The 12,930-nt window shown below is 34.8% G+C and overlaps 1 protein-coding gene across 2 annotated transcripts in view; it reads left to right on the forward strand.

Annotated features, from left to right (window-relative positions):
* Positions 1-12,416, forward strand: part of ATG2B (autophagy related 2B) — a gene marked incomplete at its 5' end in the record, with an annotated part of 45,506 nt that extends 33,090 nt beyond the window's left edge. For both annotated transcript variants that reach the window (XM_083863018.1, XM_083863019.1), the window contains 9 exons: positions 133-234; positions 1,837-1,915; positions 2,707-2,911; positions 3,937-4,006; positions 4,972-5,054; positions 5,523-5,644; positions 5,828-5,982; positions 7,015-7,167; positions 7,982-12,416. In XM_083863018.1, coding sequence (XP_083719144.1) covers positions 133-234; positions 1,837-1,915; positions 2,707-2,911; positions 3,937-4,006; positions 4,972-5,054; positions 5,523-5,644; positions 5,828-5,982; positions 7,015-7,167; positions 7,982-8,212 — 1,200 coding nt within the window. In that variant the 3' untranslated portion in view covers positions 8,213-12,416. The remainder of the gene's footprint in view (positions 1-132; positions 235-1,836; positions 1,916-2,706; positions 2,912-3,936; positions 4,007-4,971; positions 5,055-5,522; positions 5,645-5,827; positions 5,983-7,014; positions 7,168-7,981) is intronic.
* Between the last annotated feature and the right edge of the window lie 514 nt (positions 12,417-12,930).

Here is a 12,930-nt window from a genome sequence, read left to right on the forward strand (position 1 = left end):
TAAGTGGAATCATACTAGTACAGAGATTTTGCAGTAAATATTTTTCCTAGCTGGTGTTCTGAGATTTAAAAATTGTGAATGTTAGTGCATTTATTGATCTTGTTTTTTTTTTTTTTTTTTTTTTTTTTCCAGTTAACAGTTAAAGCATTACATGTCCGTCCAGAGTCTGGCAGATCCCCACAGGAATGTTGTTTACGTGTTTCACTAATGCCACTTCGCCTCAATATTGACCAGGTTGGTCATGACAGTGAAAAAAGAAAATAATTTTTCTTTTTGAATGATACCTGGGGTTTCTCTTAACCAGATACTTTTTAGCCATCATACATATGTTATGTTTTACATTTTCTTGGTGCCATAGCTTTTTTATTTAATCTTTGGATCGCTGTTGTTTCATTTATATCCATGCTAGAACTTGCCTTCTGCTCCAGCTATTACAAAGGCTAGATTTTTTTTAATTTAAAAACTAAGAATATCTTTAGGCAAAACTGTTTTCTCAGTAAGTTTTCCTCCTGAAACTTCTGATAATCTCAAAGGGTTTAGAATCACAGCTTTTAAAAATAACTACTTTTTCTTGAATGATCTAGTTTTGTTTGTTCATTAAGTGACTTCATTGTTTTTAATTGAAAAAGGTTAATCATTAATCCAGAAGTGGTTCACATCATCTTGGTCAAGGGCAGTTGACATTTCAGAAATATTTCTATGACCTGAATGTTTTGTCTTACTATCAGCTGCAGTGGTAGGAGGAGAAGAAATGGTTTTACTCTCTTTAGCAGGTCTTTGTGCAAGGTATTTTTGATATATTCAAGAAACATTTGGGTTTTTTATAAACCAGTAAGAGCTATATATGTTTGTGCTGGCAAATGTGAAGTGCAGTTATTACTCTTTGAGGCATTTCTTCCCTAATTTGTCACCTTCAGAGAGCTACATGGGGTTTGGGTGTTTTAGGAGCATAATTAGAATTTCCATACCTTTTCATTCTTTCAACACACGTTAGAGACCAGGTTTTTGTTTTGCTTTTAGCAAAACTGAGTTCTATCTAGTTTGCAATAATTTAATCTAGAAAAAAATGGCCTGGAAATACTGCCATCTAGGGAGGAAATGTGTTCTCTCTTGGTTACTTTTTAGTCTCTTATGTTTTGTACCGTAAAAAGAATTCAGAATTCACCTTTGCAACTTCTCTGAAATAAACCACAGTTTTTTTGGAAGCAAAGGGCTGCATGCAGTCATTAGAAAAAATTGTTATTACTACTTAAGCTGTCATTCTTACCAGCTGGAAGTAAAAATGAAAAAGAAGGATGAATAAAGACCAGTGTGATGCATTTGTCTGAAAAAGAAGCTGGGGAGTAATAGCTTTATGACATTATTAAGTCATTAATACCATATATAGTAATGACTTTTAATAAAGCAGTGACGAGCCCTGATTTGTAATGATTTGATTGCCTTTGACAGTACTAGAGAAGAATATAAACTATATTTAAATACCTTCTACTGCAAATCAGAGAAAAATTTATAGTGTTTAAAACATGTGGGTTTTGGAACAGTCTCCAAAATGAGAGTAGAAATTATGAAAATAACCCTGAATTTTTAAGACAGAGCTAGATAGATCATGATATCCTGTTATATGAAGCAGGGTACAGTGGCTAAGAGGGTCTTCCTGGTTTCTGTTCTAGATTTCTATGTTGTTTGTGCATATGTTAAGGGATCAAAATGAAAAAATATGTTTTGTTTCATATCTGCATCTGCATAGAAATAGATCTGGAATAGTAGATAACGTCTTTAGAGAATTAGGTCTTTGTATTTATTTTAACCTGACTGTGTTTTACTTTTTGCCATTAGGATGCCTTGTTTTTCCTGAAGGACTTTTTCACTAGCCTTTCTACAGAAGTAGAACTCTTAGTTACTCCAGATCCTGAAGGTATATTTCTAAAAAAAAATCTAACATAAAAGTGCTGCTTCTTTCTCCTTGAATTTGTGTATGTGTCTATAAATTCACATGTGAATCTTGTATGTATAAAGACTTGTGTTGGGGTTTGAGCACTAACATTAATAACTGACTTTTTAGAACTCAGAAACCTTAGTTATTTAAGCTTTTTATTTTAGAATTATGAACAAAGGTCTTCAACACTTGGAATCTTAATTCTATAAAAGGTTTAACCAAAGTTAGAGCATATTTAATAATATGCTATTGGGAGTTAGATAAAACTAATACATTGTGTTGCTTATTTATAAAGTTGAATTCTATGTTAGACAACTTCAAGCTATTAGACAAACATAATGTTTTATGCAAGGAATATTAAATAATGTATGTATACAGTTGAAGCAGTACTTCTTATCAATTACATTGTCTGATGCAAAGCAGTATCTATTGAAAAGCATATTTCCACTGTTAACTATATTTGGATATTTCTTAGCAGCTATACTTTACCTGTTTCTGTGGCATGTCATGCTGAAATGCATAGACAGTGAAGCACTCTGCAGTTCTGCCATTAGAACCAGATACATAGTTTATGCTCCTGCACTAACCTCAACTTCAGCTGTATGTAATAACTTCTGTCAAAAACTAAGAGAATCTAAATATTGCCCTGCTAGTAATTCCTACTAATAAGCATTAGAACTTACTAAGGATGCAGTAATTGTGTAAATGCAGTCTCTCTCTAATCACTCTGAAAAATGAGTCACTTTACTGTGTTTAACTTCTTTTCTTAGTTAAAAAGTCTCCTGGTGCTGAAGTTACATGTAGTTTGCCCAGGCATGTCAGCAGCCTTAAGGAACCAAGTCCAGTAATTTCTTTTGCATCACACAAGCAAGCAAATGAAAATGGCAGCATTGATTCTATGGATGTGGTTAATGGAGATGATGATAATTTCTCACAAGAAACGACATCATACAGCGATCAGCCCGTATTTTTCAGGTAAACTTTTGTTACAAAATTTCCAGTGACATATAGCTGAACGTTTTAAGAAAGTGTGGTGATGAACTATTCAGACCTTCAGGCAAGGTGCATTTTTTTGTTTGTTTATTGGCTACTTGTGGAAAGCAAATATATTTGTTTCTATCACTGGAAGGTCACCAATGATGGTTTTTTTTAACTTTTGCACACTACTGTGCACAAGGAAATAAAACTTAGATCTCTGCCCCATACAGAACCAGTAATGAGATGTTTTACAAATACATAAAAAGAGCAGTGTTTGTATTATTATATATAACTACAAATTATCTAATGTAATCAGAGAGCATATAAAGGAAAAGGGTATAAAGATATAGTGGAAGAGAGGTATGAAATTAAAATATCAGAAGAGAAATTCTAATGTAGCTTTGACTGGGAAGTGACTATGAAAGTTGTAGGTTGTTATGCAGAAGTTTTTTTGTGTGTATTCAGATCATAGATGCCTCTAACAATAGATGTGTGCTGTGGTAAGCAGTGCAGAATTAGATTGTAATAGCTCGGCTGTGGTTATATTTCACCACATACATTGCCAACAGAATTTTTTATCAAGTTCCACTTGCAGCACTAAATTTTGCCCACAGAACCATCATTTTGTGGGTGTTGGCTTGTTTGTTTTTTTTTTTTTTTTAACATAAAGATATTCACTTGCAGGATTAGTAGCACATTTGAATAATGCACTACTAATAAATAAATAAATTTTATATTTATTTTTAATAAATATAATATTTAAATAATATTTTAAAATAAATTTTAAATTTATTACAAATGCTAACCTGAAAAAGATGTGAATAAACCAAGAGAAGATGAATTTGCCACTGTAGTTTCCACATTTATTCTGAAGTACTAACGCAGTAACTAAGGAGTTATGGCTTACAGAAAAGGGTATGACATCCTATTCCAGGAGAATGGGAAATTGAGTTTCTTTTCAGAAGGGTAATTTTATTTCCTCATCATGATTCTCACTATAATATTTCCTTTGTATGTCCCAGAGAATTTCGCTTTACATCAGAAGTTCCAATACGACTTGATTACCATGGCAAGCACGTATCAATGGATCAGGTTTGTGTATAATGCTGATGCTATAGAACAAAAATATGATGTTTGTTTTGTTTTCCCCTCCCTGCTCCCCATGAATGGGGGTATATTTTTACGCTCCTTCCTCATTAATGATGTGATCATTAAAATATAAACCACTTTTTTTCCCCTTTAGTTTTAGTAAAGCTTAACCTTGTTTCACTCTTAATTGGAAAACTAGGGGATGGATCCCCCGCATATGATTAATCCAGGATGGAACTTGAATGTCACATTTATGAGCTCAATGGTTGGCTTGAAATCATAGTGTCTAGCTGCAGTGCCCCTCAAAGTATGATACCACTGTCTGACACCAGAATCTTGCATTTTATTTTAGTTTTTCCTCATTAATTGTTCTTTCCAGAACAAAATATTGTTGTTTGTTCTCCTTGTTTCCTTTCCTTGCAGTCTAGTAAAAAATGGGCCTCAGTGGCAATGGCAGAATCTATTACAGATGAAAAAAATGCTCATGGTTCTTGTTAAAATATGGATTCTTTATCACACTGGGTTTAGAAGCTGACATCAAAAAATCCTATTTGCACAACAAGACTTGCACTTTGTCATGGCAAATCAGTAGGAAAATATGGAAAGCAGCAACTTCTTGAATTTGCCTGGCTATCAGAAATTGAAATATGAAATATGGTAGCTTTAGAATGCCTGGAGCACACTAAAGCCAGAACTATGTTTACATAATTTATTATAACTTCTTATTTCTGAAGAAGCCCTCTTGTATCCAGGTGTTTTTCTTTGAGTAGCAGGTTAAGCCATGTTTCCTTTTTTGCAAGTTTCCATGTAACATGATTCATAGCACTGTAATGTGTCGCATTTGGGAGACTGAGGGAGAATGTTTAGACAAAATACTTGTAAGTAAGAACTGAGATGATGAAATTATTTCTCACGGGTTGTATGGGTTGAGTAAATATGTATGTGATAATAAAATATTTCACTTACAGGGAACACTAGCTGGGATTCTTATTGGGCTTGCTCAGTTGAACTGCTCAGAATTAAAGCTGAAGAGGCTTTGTTACAGACACGGGTAAGTTTCTCAAAATGTGGATCAGCGCTATTGCAAATTGGACAAGTTTATGGGGAATAACTGAACATTGCAAATGCAAAGCAAATTTTCTCTTAAGATGACCTTCTAAAATCCAAAATGATTCTGGCTTTACAAATATTTCTTGTTTCTAGTTTTTTTTCAAATGTATATAATTCAAGAAGAACTTCTAACTTAGAATTTACTATATGTGCTATTCTTGATGATAAACTCTTCATTTTAGTTTCATGTTCACTTCCTATGGAACTGGATGTGATTGTACAGTTCTGAGTTTGTTTTGTGAAGCATATACATTTGAAATACTTGGCTTAGCCAACAGCAAAAAAAGATAACATTGGAAGAAGCTTTCCTTTTGTTTAAATGACACCTTTTACTTCAGTGAATAATGAATGCATTTGTCTTATTAGGAATTGTTCATTTAAAAAAAATTAATAATTTTATTTACTTTAGTTTATTAGGTGTGGATAAATTGTTCTCCTATGCCATCAGTGAATGGCTTAACGATATAAAGAAGAACCAGCTACCAGGAATTTTGGGAGGAGTAGGGCCTATGCATTCACTTGTGCAGTTAGGTAAGTTAATTCTTACTTCTGTTCACCTACATATGAATGTGTTTGTTTCTTTAAAAACCAAACAACACTTTTCCCCTCTCAAAAAACCAACACAAACCATGTTAACCCTTGTTTTCACTTCCTTTCAAGGCATTCTGCATATCTAAGAGAACTGTCTGACACTGGTGTTGTCTTCATTTTCAGTGCAGGGTCTGAAAGACCTGGTGTGGTTGCCAATAGAGCAGTACCGCAAGGACGGTCGGATTGTCAGAGGCTTTCAAAGAGGAGCAGCTTCCTTTGGTACTTCCACTGCCATGGCAGCACTGGAGCTGACAAACAGAATGGTTCAGACTATACAGGTAGAGTGTATTATTCCTGAAGTTAGATGTAAAATGATAGATGTGGCTAGTAAGTGCTCTGTATTAAGCTAATATCTTAATGCTATAGATTTAAGGTTGGGACCATCTACTAAAAAAGAAAAGGCAGCTCTATAAATAGGAGAGCAGAGACTGGGCAAAATTTGCAGCAGTCTGTGAGGTGAGAACTGTGCTATCAAATGCAATAGTTAGAAAATTGTGTTAAAATACTGCTGAACACCCAAGCTGCTGCTTGTTTCTTAGTGTCTTAAATGTATTACAGTGTACAATTTAATACAAAAATGTTCAGCTTCATTAAAAATATCGCTGCTGAGAAAGATTAGTTCTCTGTGCATGTGTGTTATCTACTAGAAGATTCTTACCTGTTTTTAAATGTCAGCTTATCTGTGCTTATTTAAAAATAAAACAAGCCCACAAAACAAAAGCCAAAAACAAACCAAACAAAAAAACCCCAAACCAATACTATTTCTGTAGATCTGCACAATCTATAAAGCTTCCTAGATTTAACCTTAAGGCAATCTTGGATTAAAGTGTTAATAAGTTTGTTTCTTATTATAAAATAAACAGAAATGAAAATATACTTTTACCACCTAATCTTGCAAAAATAGTATGTGTTCTTAAGCTTGAGCATATACAGTCAGAAAAAAAGTGCTTTTAAATCCCAAGTGGGATTGTATGTGTGCTTGTGTGTTTGTAAGAAATACCATTGATTAAATGTTCAGTTTCTATCTTGAGCATTTTATGCAGTTTAGAGGATGCCTTTGAAGAGACAACAATTAGGAGGGGAGAAAACCCCACCCAAAGCTACAACATTAATTCTTTCATTATGGAATTAATGTATAGTTAGAGCTGCACATTCTGGAGGTTCTTGTACAAAACTGTAATCTGGTGCAAATGAATATTATTCGTGGAATATGTGTTCTTTTATTTCAATGACATCACTCTATTAGTAGTTTGAATTTGTGATCCGGTGCTATAACACTTCTGTGTTTTGAATTTGCTCCTGATGTGCAGGCAGCTGCAGAAACTGCTTATGACATGGTATCTCCAGGGCCTACCTTCATTGAAGCAAAAAAGATCAAACGGTTCCCTCGCCACCATCGCTTGGCCCATCAGCCGGTTGACCTGCGGGAGGGCGTAGCCAAAGCATACAGTGTTGTGAAGGAGGTGAGTGCAGAAACAATTGTTGGGAACCAGAGCTAAGAATTATTTCCTAAAATGGTAAATAAAATAACAGATATTAGTTTAGGCTGGCCAAATGGGGAAGGAGATTTCAGCTTTGAACAAGACTATCTTCATCCATTATCTTAAACCAACAGAAATCTTGAATGGAAAAAGCAGGAAAAAACCCTCAGATATCACGCAGATGAGTGTGAATAGGACTTGAGTGCTCTGTGATTGGGATGGTTTACAATTATACTGAACCATGTAAACTTGATTTCCTATGCTGTACCATCCATTCTTCCCTTCCCTTTCTGCTCAACCATCTTTGCAGTTACTGTTAATTCTGAGGGAAGTAGAGTTTAAGCATAATCCAGGATTTAAAAGAAGTGACATCTGTACTATCACAGTGTATTATAATTTAGAATGCTGACTTGTTTTTATTATATTTTCTGTTCTATATTTTATTATAGTTTCTGTTGTACTTCAGTAGTTGCACCTGTCTTTGAAGTAAGGTGTCAGCTGAGTTTCCAGTGGTTTGTAATTTTTTCAATAGTTCACAGTACTCCAAAGCTGCTTCTCTTATGCACAAGATGTGCCACCAGAAGTTGCATGAAATATTTACTTCTCTAGGTCTATAGGAGTGTTAATTTAAGCCTCATTAGACGAAATAAATCGTGTTTATATCAGTATTGTTTTACTACAGTTACAGTACAAATCACCAAGAAGAAAAATGCTGAGCAGTTTAAAATTTTCCTTAAAACTAAGAGGGGTTGCTGTTTCTCTTTCAGCGTAACTGATTTCCTTTATTTTCTTAAAGGGGATTACGGACACAGCCCAAACCATCTATGAGACTGCTGCTCGTGAGCATGAGAACAGAGGGGTCACTGGAGCAGTAGGAGGAGTCCTCCGCCAAATCCCACCAACGGTGGTGAAACCTTTCATTGTTGCGACAGAGGCGACCTCAAATGTTCTGGGTGGAATGAGAAACCAGATCAGGCCAGATGTGCGTCAAGAAGAGTCTCAGAAATGGCGCCTTGGGGAGGATTGAGGTTGTAAATCTGACTCAGCAGGCAGGTAGCAAGGATGGAAATGCAGAAGAATGTCCTGTTGGCAGCTTTAGATGGAGCTCACTTTGTTTTGTCATGCTCATCTCAGGAACAAATGAGGTTTTTCCAACTGTTACTAGCAAAACATCCAACCAAAAATATTTATAAAGTGAAAAGCAAATTGGTACGTGCTTATACTGTGTGTTACCAATACATTTGGTAGATAGTGCCAAACATAATGAAGCATGCGCTGCCAACTCAGAGACATGCTTGCTCTGTTCCATTTACCATATTTTTCTTGGTAGATTTGACATCTGAAGCGGTAGCCTGTATGGTGAAGCTAAGTGGACTTTAAAGAGGTTTTCTGAACATAGTCAAAAAACTGTCTTCAATAAAGGGCTCTGCAGATGCTCTTCAGTGACTAAAGGATGAAAGCTTTCATTGTGGACATGAGGCTGTCTAATATGGAAGCAGATAAAATAATATTGTTTAGTGATCATAAACATCGCTTTTAGCGTGGCACTTACAGCAAGGACAAGCTTGGTAACCATTCAGAGTTTAGATTCAGTGTCAATACACCTACGAACAGAATTTGTTCCTAAATATTAAATACCTACTTTTGTGGGTTTTTGAAGAACCTGAATGTTGCAGAAATGTTCTGTTGTGTTGCACTTTAAAGGATATGGCCTGTATATTGTGCTTTTTTATAGTGTGAATAAAATGTAATGTGCATTATCCTTTATGTGGTTTAGAAGCTTACACAAATTATTGAAAAGAGCATCATTTGATGATGCTCCTACAGACAAGTGTCTTAAATTTATTTAAACTCATTATATGTAAAAATTTTGTCTGCTGTTACACTAATTACAATGCTAAAAATACCTACTCTTCAGGAAAACAATTAATTATAATTGTCGCCAACAGTTCTTTGTAATAATGAAAAATCATGAGTAAAAATATTTCATAATTTCATAGTTATAAGGCTATACAGACTTTATTTTACTAATCTGCTTTTATTTAAAGTTCATATTGTTGCAAAGTTGCTGCTCTCACAAGGTATTCTTAATTTAGATTGTTTTTCTTCAGTTATTTGACAGTGAGTATTTGGGGTCCTTTAATTGAAACTGGGAATGGGTGAGAAGTTTTTAAAAGAGGACAGTAAAATTTCAAAAATCAAAGTTTGTACTGACATTATTTACCATTTAGTAGATGACATGCATCTCCACAGAGCTTTATTAAGCACCTGACATTGCACCATTATGGGGCAGTTAAAAGTCTTGGCGATAGATGTGCAATAATGAACATTTTTTTTTTATATTGACAAAAACTGGAGAATAAAAAGTAAAGATTCTTTTGAATAGAAAAATACTCACTTTGAATTTCAGTAGACTAAACTTTAAATGACTAGCCAGTATGTAAGTTTGTCGTAGTTCTGTGCTAGTCATAAGTGAAAATCCTGCCCATATGCTATGTGGAAAATCCCACTGAAACGGGGACATCAGATGCTGTTGATCAGACTTCAGTCTCAAAGGGTGATGAGGAAGTGTTTTCACTCTCTGTTCAATTAACCCGCCTGTAGCAGAAACTTTGCTGATGGGCCATAAGGGACAAGTAGGAGTGTATGAAGGAATTTTTTTTGCTGCTTGTTCACGTTGATACTATATTAGCTATTCCTGAACACCAAAGAATCTGGCTGGGCAGTAAATGATTTGAAAATGTCCCCTCTGTTGGGAAGACTTCTGCAGTCTGCTTTATTATTTTTCATAAAACAAAGCTCCAGGTAAAAACAAATTCCTGCTTAGAGTGACAGGTGATATTATCAAGTTTTGTTTCAATTCACTGGAATCATTGAAGTTGTGGTACACATGAAGGCCTGGTTATTTCAGCTAAATGAGTTGCTGCAAGCAGAAAGGAGATGCTTTTGAGAAGAGAAATACCTGCAGATTTAATAACATAAAATATTTTCTGATGTAATGATACTTGCTGTAGTGCATACTTCTGCTCAGTAATTAGAGAGCTCTGCTTTAGTGAGGGCTCGAGGCATGAGCATTTTGCAAAGGAATGAGTTCCATGTTTGCAATGTGGCACCTCCTGAATGCCTTCTCAAGAAGTGGTGGTGAATCAATGCAAGTAAGTAGCAATGCACCTTTTTCATTGGCAATTACTATACTAGTAATTAGCTAGTACTAGTAAATAGCTAATCCAGTTCATGCACTTAATTAGAGTGCACTGCAGTAGCATAAATCTACGTATTTTTTGCCTTTCGGATACTGCTGAAAAGAAGCGGTGGCATTTCAGTGTTCTTTTCTTTTTCAGTTCTGTCAAGATCTGATAGTGCAAGGCAACTAGAATATATTTTTGTATGAGGGCACGATATCAAGTTAAAACATTTTATAGCATCTGTCATTGTCAGCAATACAGATTTTACAAATTTATTAAACTTTTCACTACATAAACCCTCATTTACTGCTTGCACTTTATTGAATCTTTTCAGTGAAATTTACTCTAAATTTTCTTCAACATTTTATTTTGGATTTTTTTTTAAATTTTTGGGTGTGTATTCTGCATTGTTGCAGTGTTTGAAATGTTTAAAAAACCTGAAAAATCATGAAACTTACCAAACTAGTCTTTACATTAGGACTATTTTGCAGAATGTGTCTTGTAGGGCTTGGCTTGTGTTTTAAATCAAAAAGTATCATGTATAAGAAAGGATTCATCAAATGCTGTGCTCAATACTGTAAGAGTTTTCTAGCACTTAAAAAAATACACAAAATGAGATTTGATTCTGGACATATTTCCTGGAAATGGAAACTTATGGATAACATTACTGTATTTTCCATTAGCACGAGGAGGTTGGCAAAAATATTCTTGTACTTGAATTTTCCACTGTCATCGGTTGCTATAGATATGAGTAGTTTTCATATTTGTAGAGGCTGTAAACTGGCATAGATAATGCTTTAATTCTCTCCAAATACTCTATCACTACTACTGCTATTACTGTTACTTAGCCCAGCACCATCCTACTAAACAGAACTGTCGTCCTGGGTTTTCTTAAGTATCCACATGTTTCAAATAACACATCCATGAGTGCCTCAGAAGTACCTGAGAAAATACAGACATCTTTTGTAAAACAAACAAACCATTCTTGCTAAGCATCTTAGCAGTGACTGAGAGCAGCGAATCTTCACATTGATGCAAAGGCAGCTTCCATTTTCTTTCTACTGTCTCTCCTAAATCCTGCAGGTTTGTAGCAGTGCAGTGTGTACCCTATGTGTACTTGCCCAATGATCAGCATTGCCAGTGACTCACTGGATAATCCCCCATGAGTTCATCTGTGCTCGAGGGACGTGTCTGCTTCTGTTTGCTCACTAAGTGGTTGATTGTGAACATCCATTGCTTGTTTTCATTTGCTGTTGCTTAATTGAGTTGCCAAGAAAGGTTTCTTAATAAACCAAAAAGCTATTCAATGGTTATGAACAAGATACTTACCAAACATAAAACATACACCTGCAAATGTGATACTGATTTTCTGTTAAATATTGAAATGTATGCATTTTGTAAAACAATGAAATCCAAGAATTTGTTTAGAATATCAGTTAAGTAGTCTAAATGCCCCTGCAAAATAAGTCAGAAAATGTGTGGGTATGTATGTCAGTTTGGATCCTAGTGTGCACAGTTCGGTCTCCAGGCCTCATGATTTAAGCTTCTGACAACTGTTTTAAGTTGCTCTACATGCTGAATCTTGTTTACAATTAAATATTAGATACTTACAAGTCAAATACATAAATACAAATCATGCATTTGTACTGGATTTCTTAACTGTAAGGTAGCTCAGACAGAAACACAGCAATTTGTGTATATGTTTGTGTATATTTTTTACATTTTTGCACTTACAGTAGTTTTGTGGTATTGTTTGTATATAGTTTGCTAGTGTAAAGAATATAATCTCATGAAATAGAAACCACTGTTGAAGGGAATTGACTATTTCAACTTGAGTTATTTTGCTTAAAGTTCTTGTCCCCTCAGTATGTCCTTGAGAATTATTTTTAACCATAATTTGTATGGCACCAAAAGTATATATTTTAGTGTATCTAAAATGCTGAAAGGCCTGAGTGCAAATAGGTTGTTTGTTAAATACATTTAATGGAAGAATCCCCCCACAAATTTGTAACAATGCAAAAATAAATATCTTAATTTGTTCCTTGAGTTGGTTTTCTCTACCTGTGATTATAACAGACACAAAACAGTCTCCTAAAGTACCAGAATTAACTGCTCAAGCTAAGAGTTGTACCTCAAAAAATTTCACTGACTCAAAAAGAGAAAGTTTTAAAATTACACAGAGGTCAAAAGGTAGGAAAATAATTAAGCTGGCTGATATAACCTGAAACCACTTATGTTGTGTGTCAACAAACCTCTCTTTACCTGAATAATCAGATTTTTTGTCCCCCATAGGCCTGTTGCTGTGTTAAGTTATTAAGAATGTATTTTTTATCTCTACATTTAGTGGAGGCTGTTAAAGCTTCATCAGCTTCCAAACCCTCTGAAGAATGCAAAATAATTAATTCCCTTCAGGATTCTTCTTTCATGCCCAATTTATGCGTGTTTAGTTACATGAGATCTTAGAATACTGAGTATTGGGCAATATTGAATGCTGGTGCCAGTGCCAGATCACTGAATAATGTGACAGGTGGAAACAATTTTCTGCTGTTTTTGGTAATGA

Source organism: Zosterops lateralis (genome assembly GCF_965231275.1).
Source record: "Zosterops lateralis genome assembly, chromosome: 6".
Classification (NCBI taxonomy): domain Eukaryota; kingdom Metazoa; phylum Chordata; class Aves; order Passeriformes; family Zosteropidae; genus Zosterops; species Zosterops lateralis.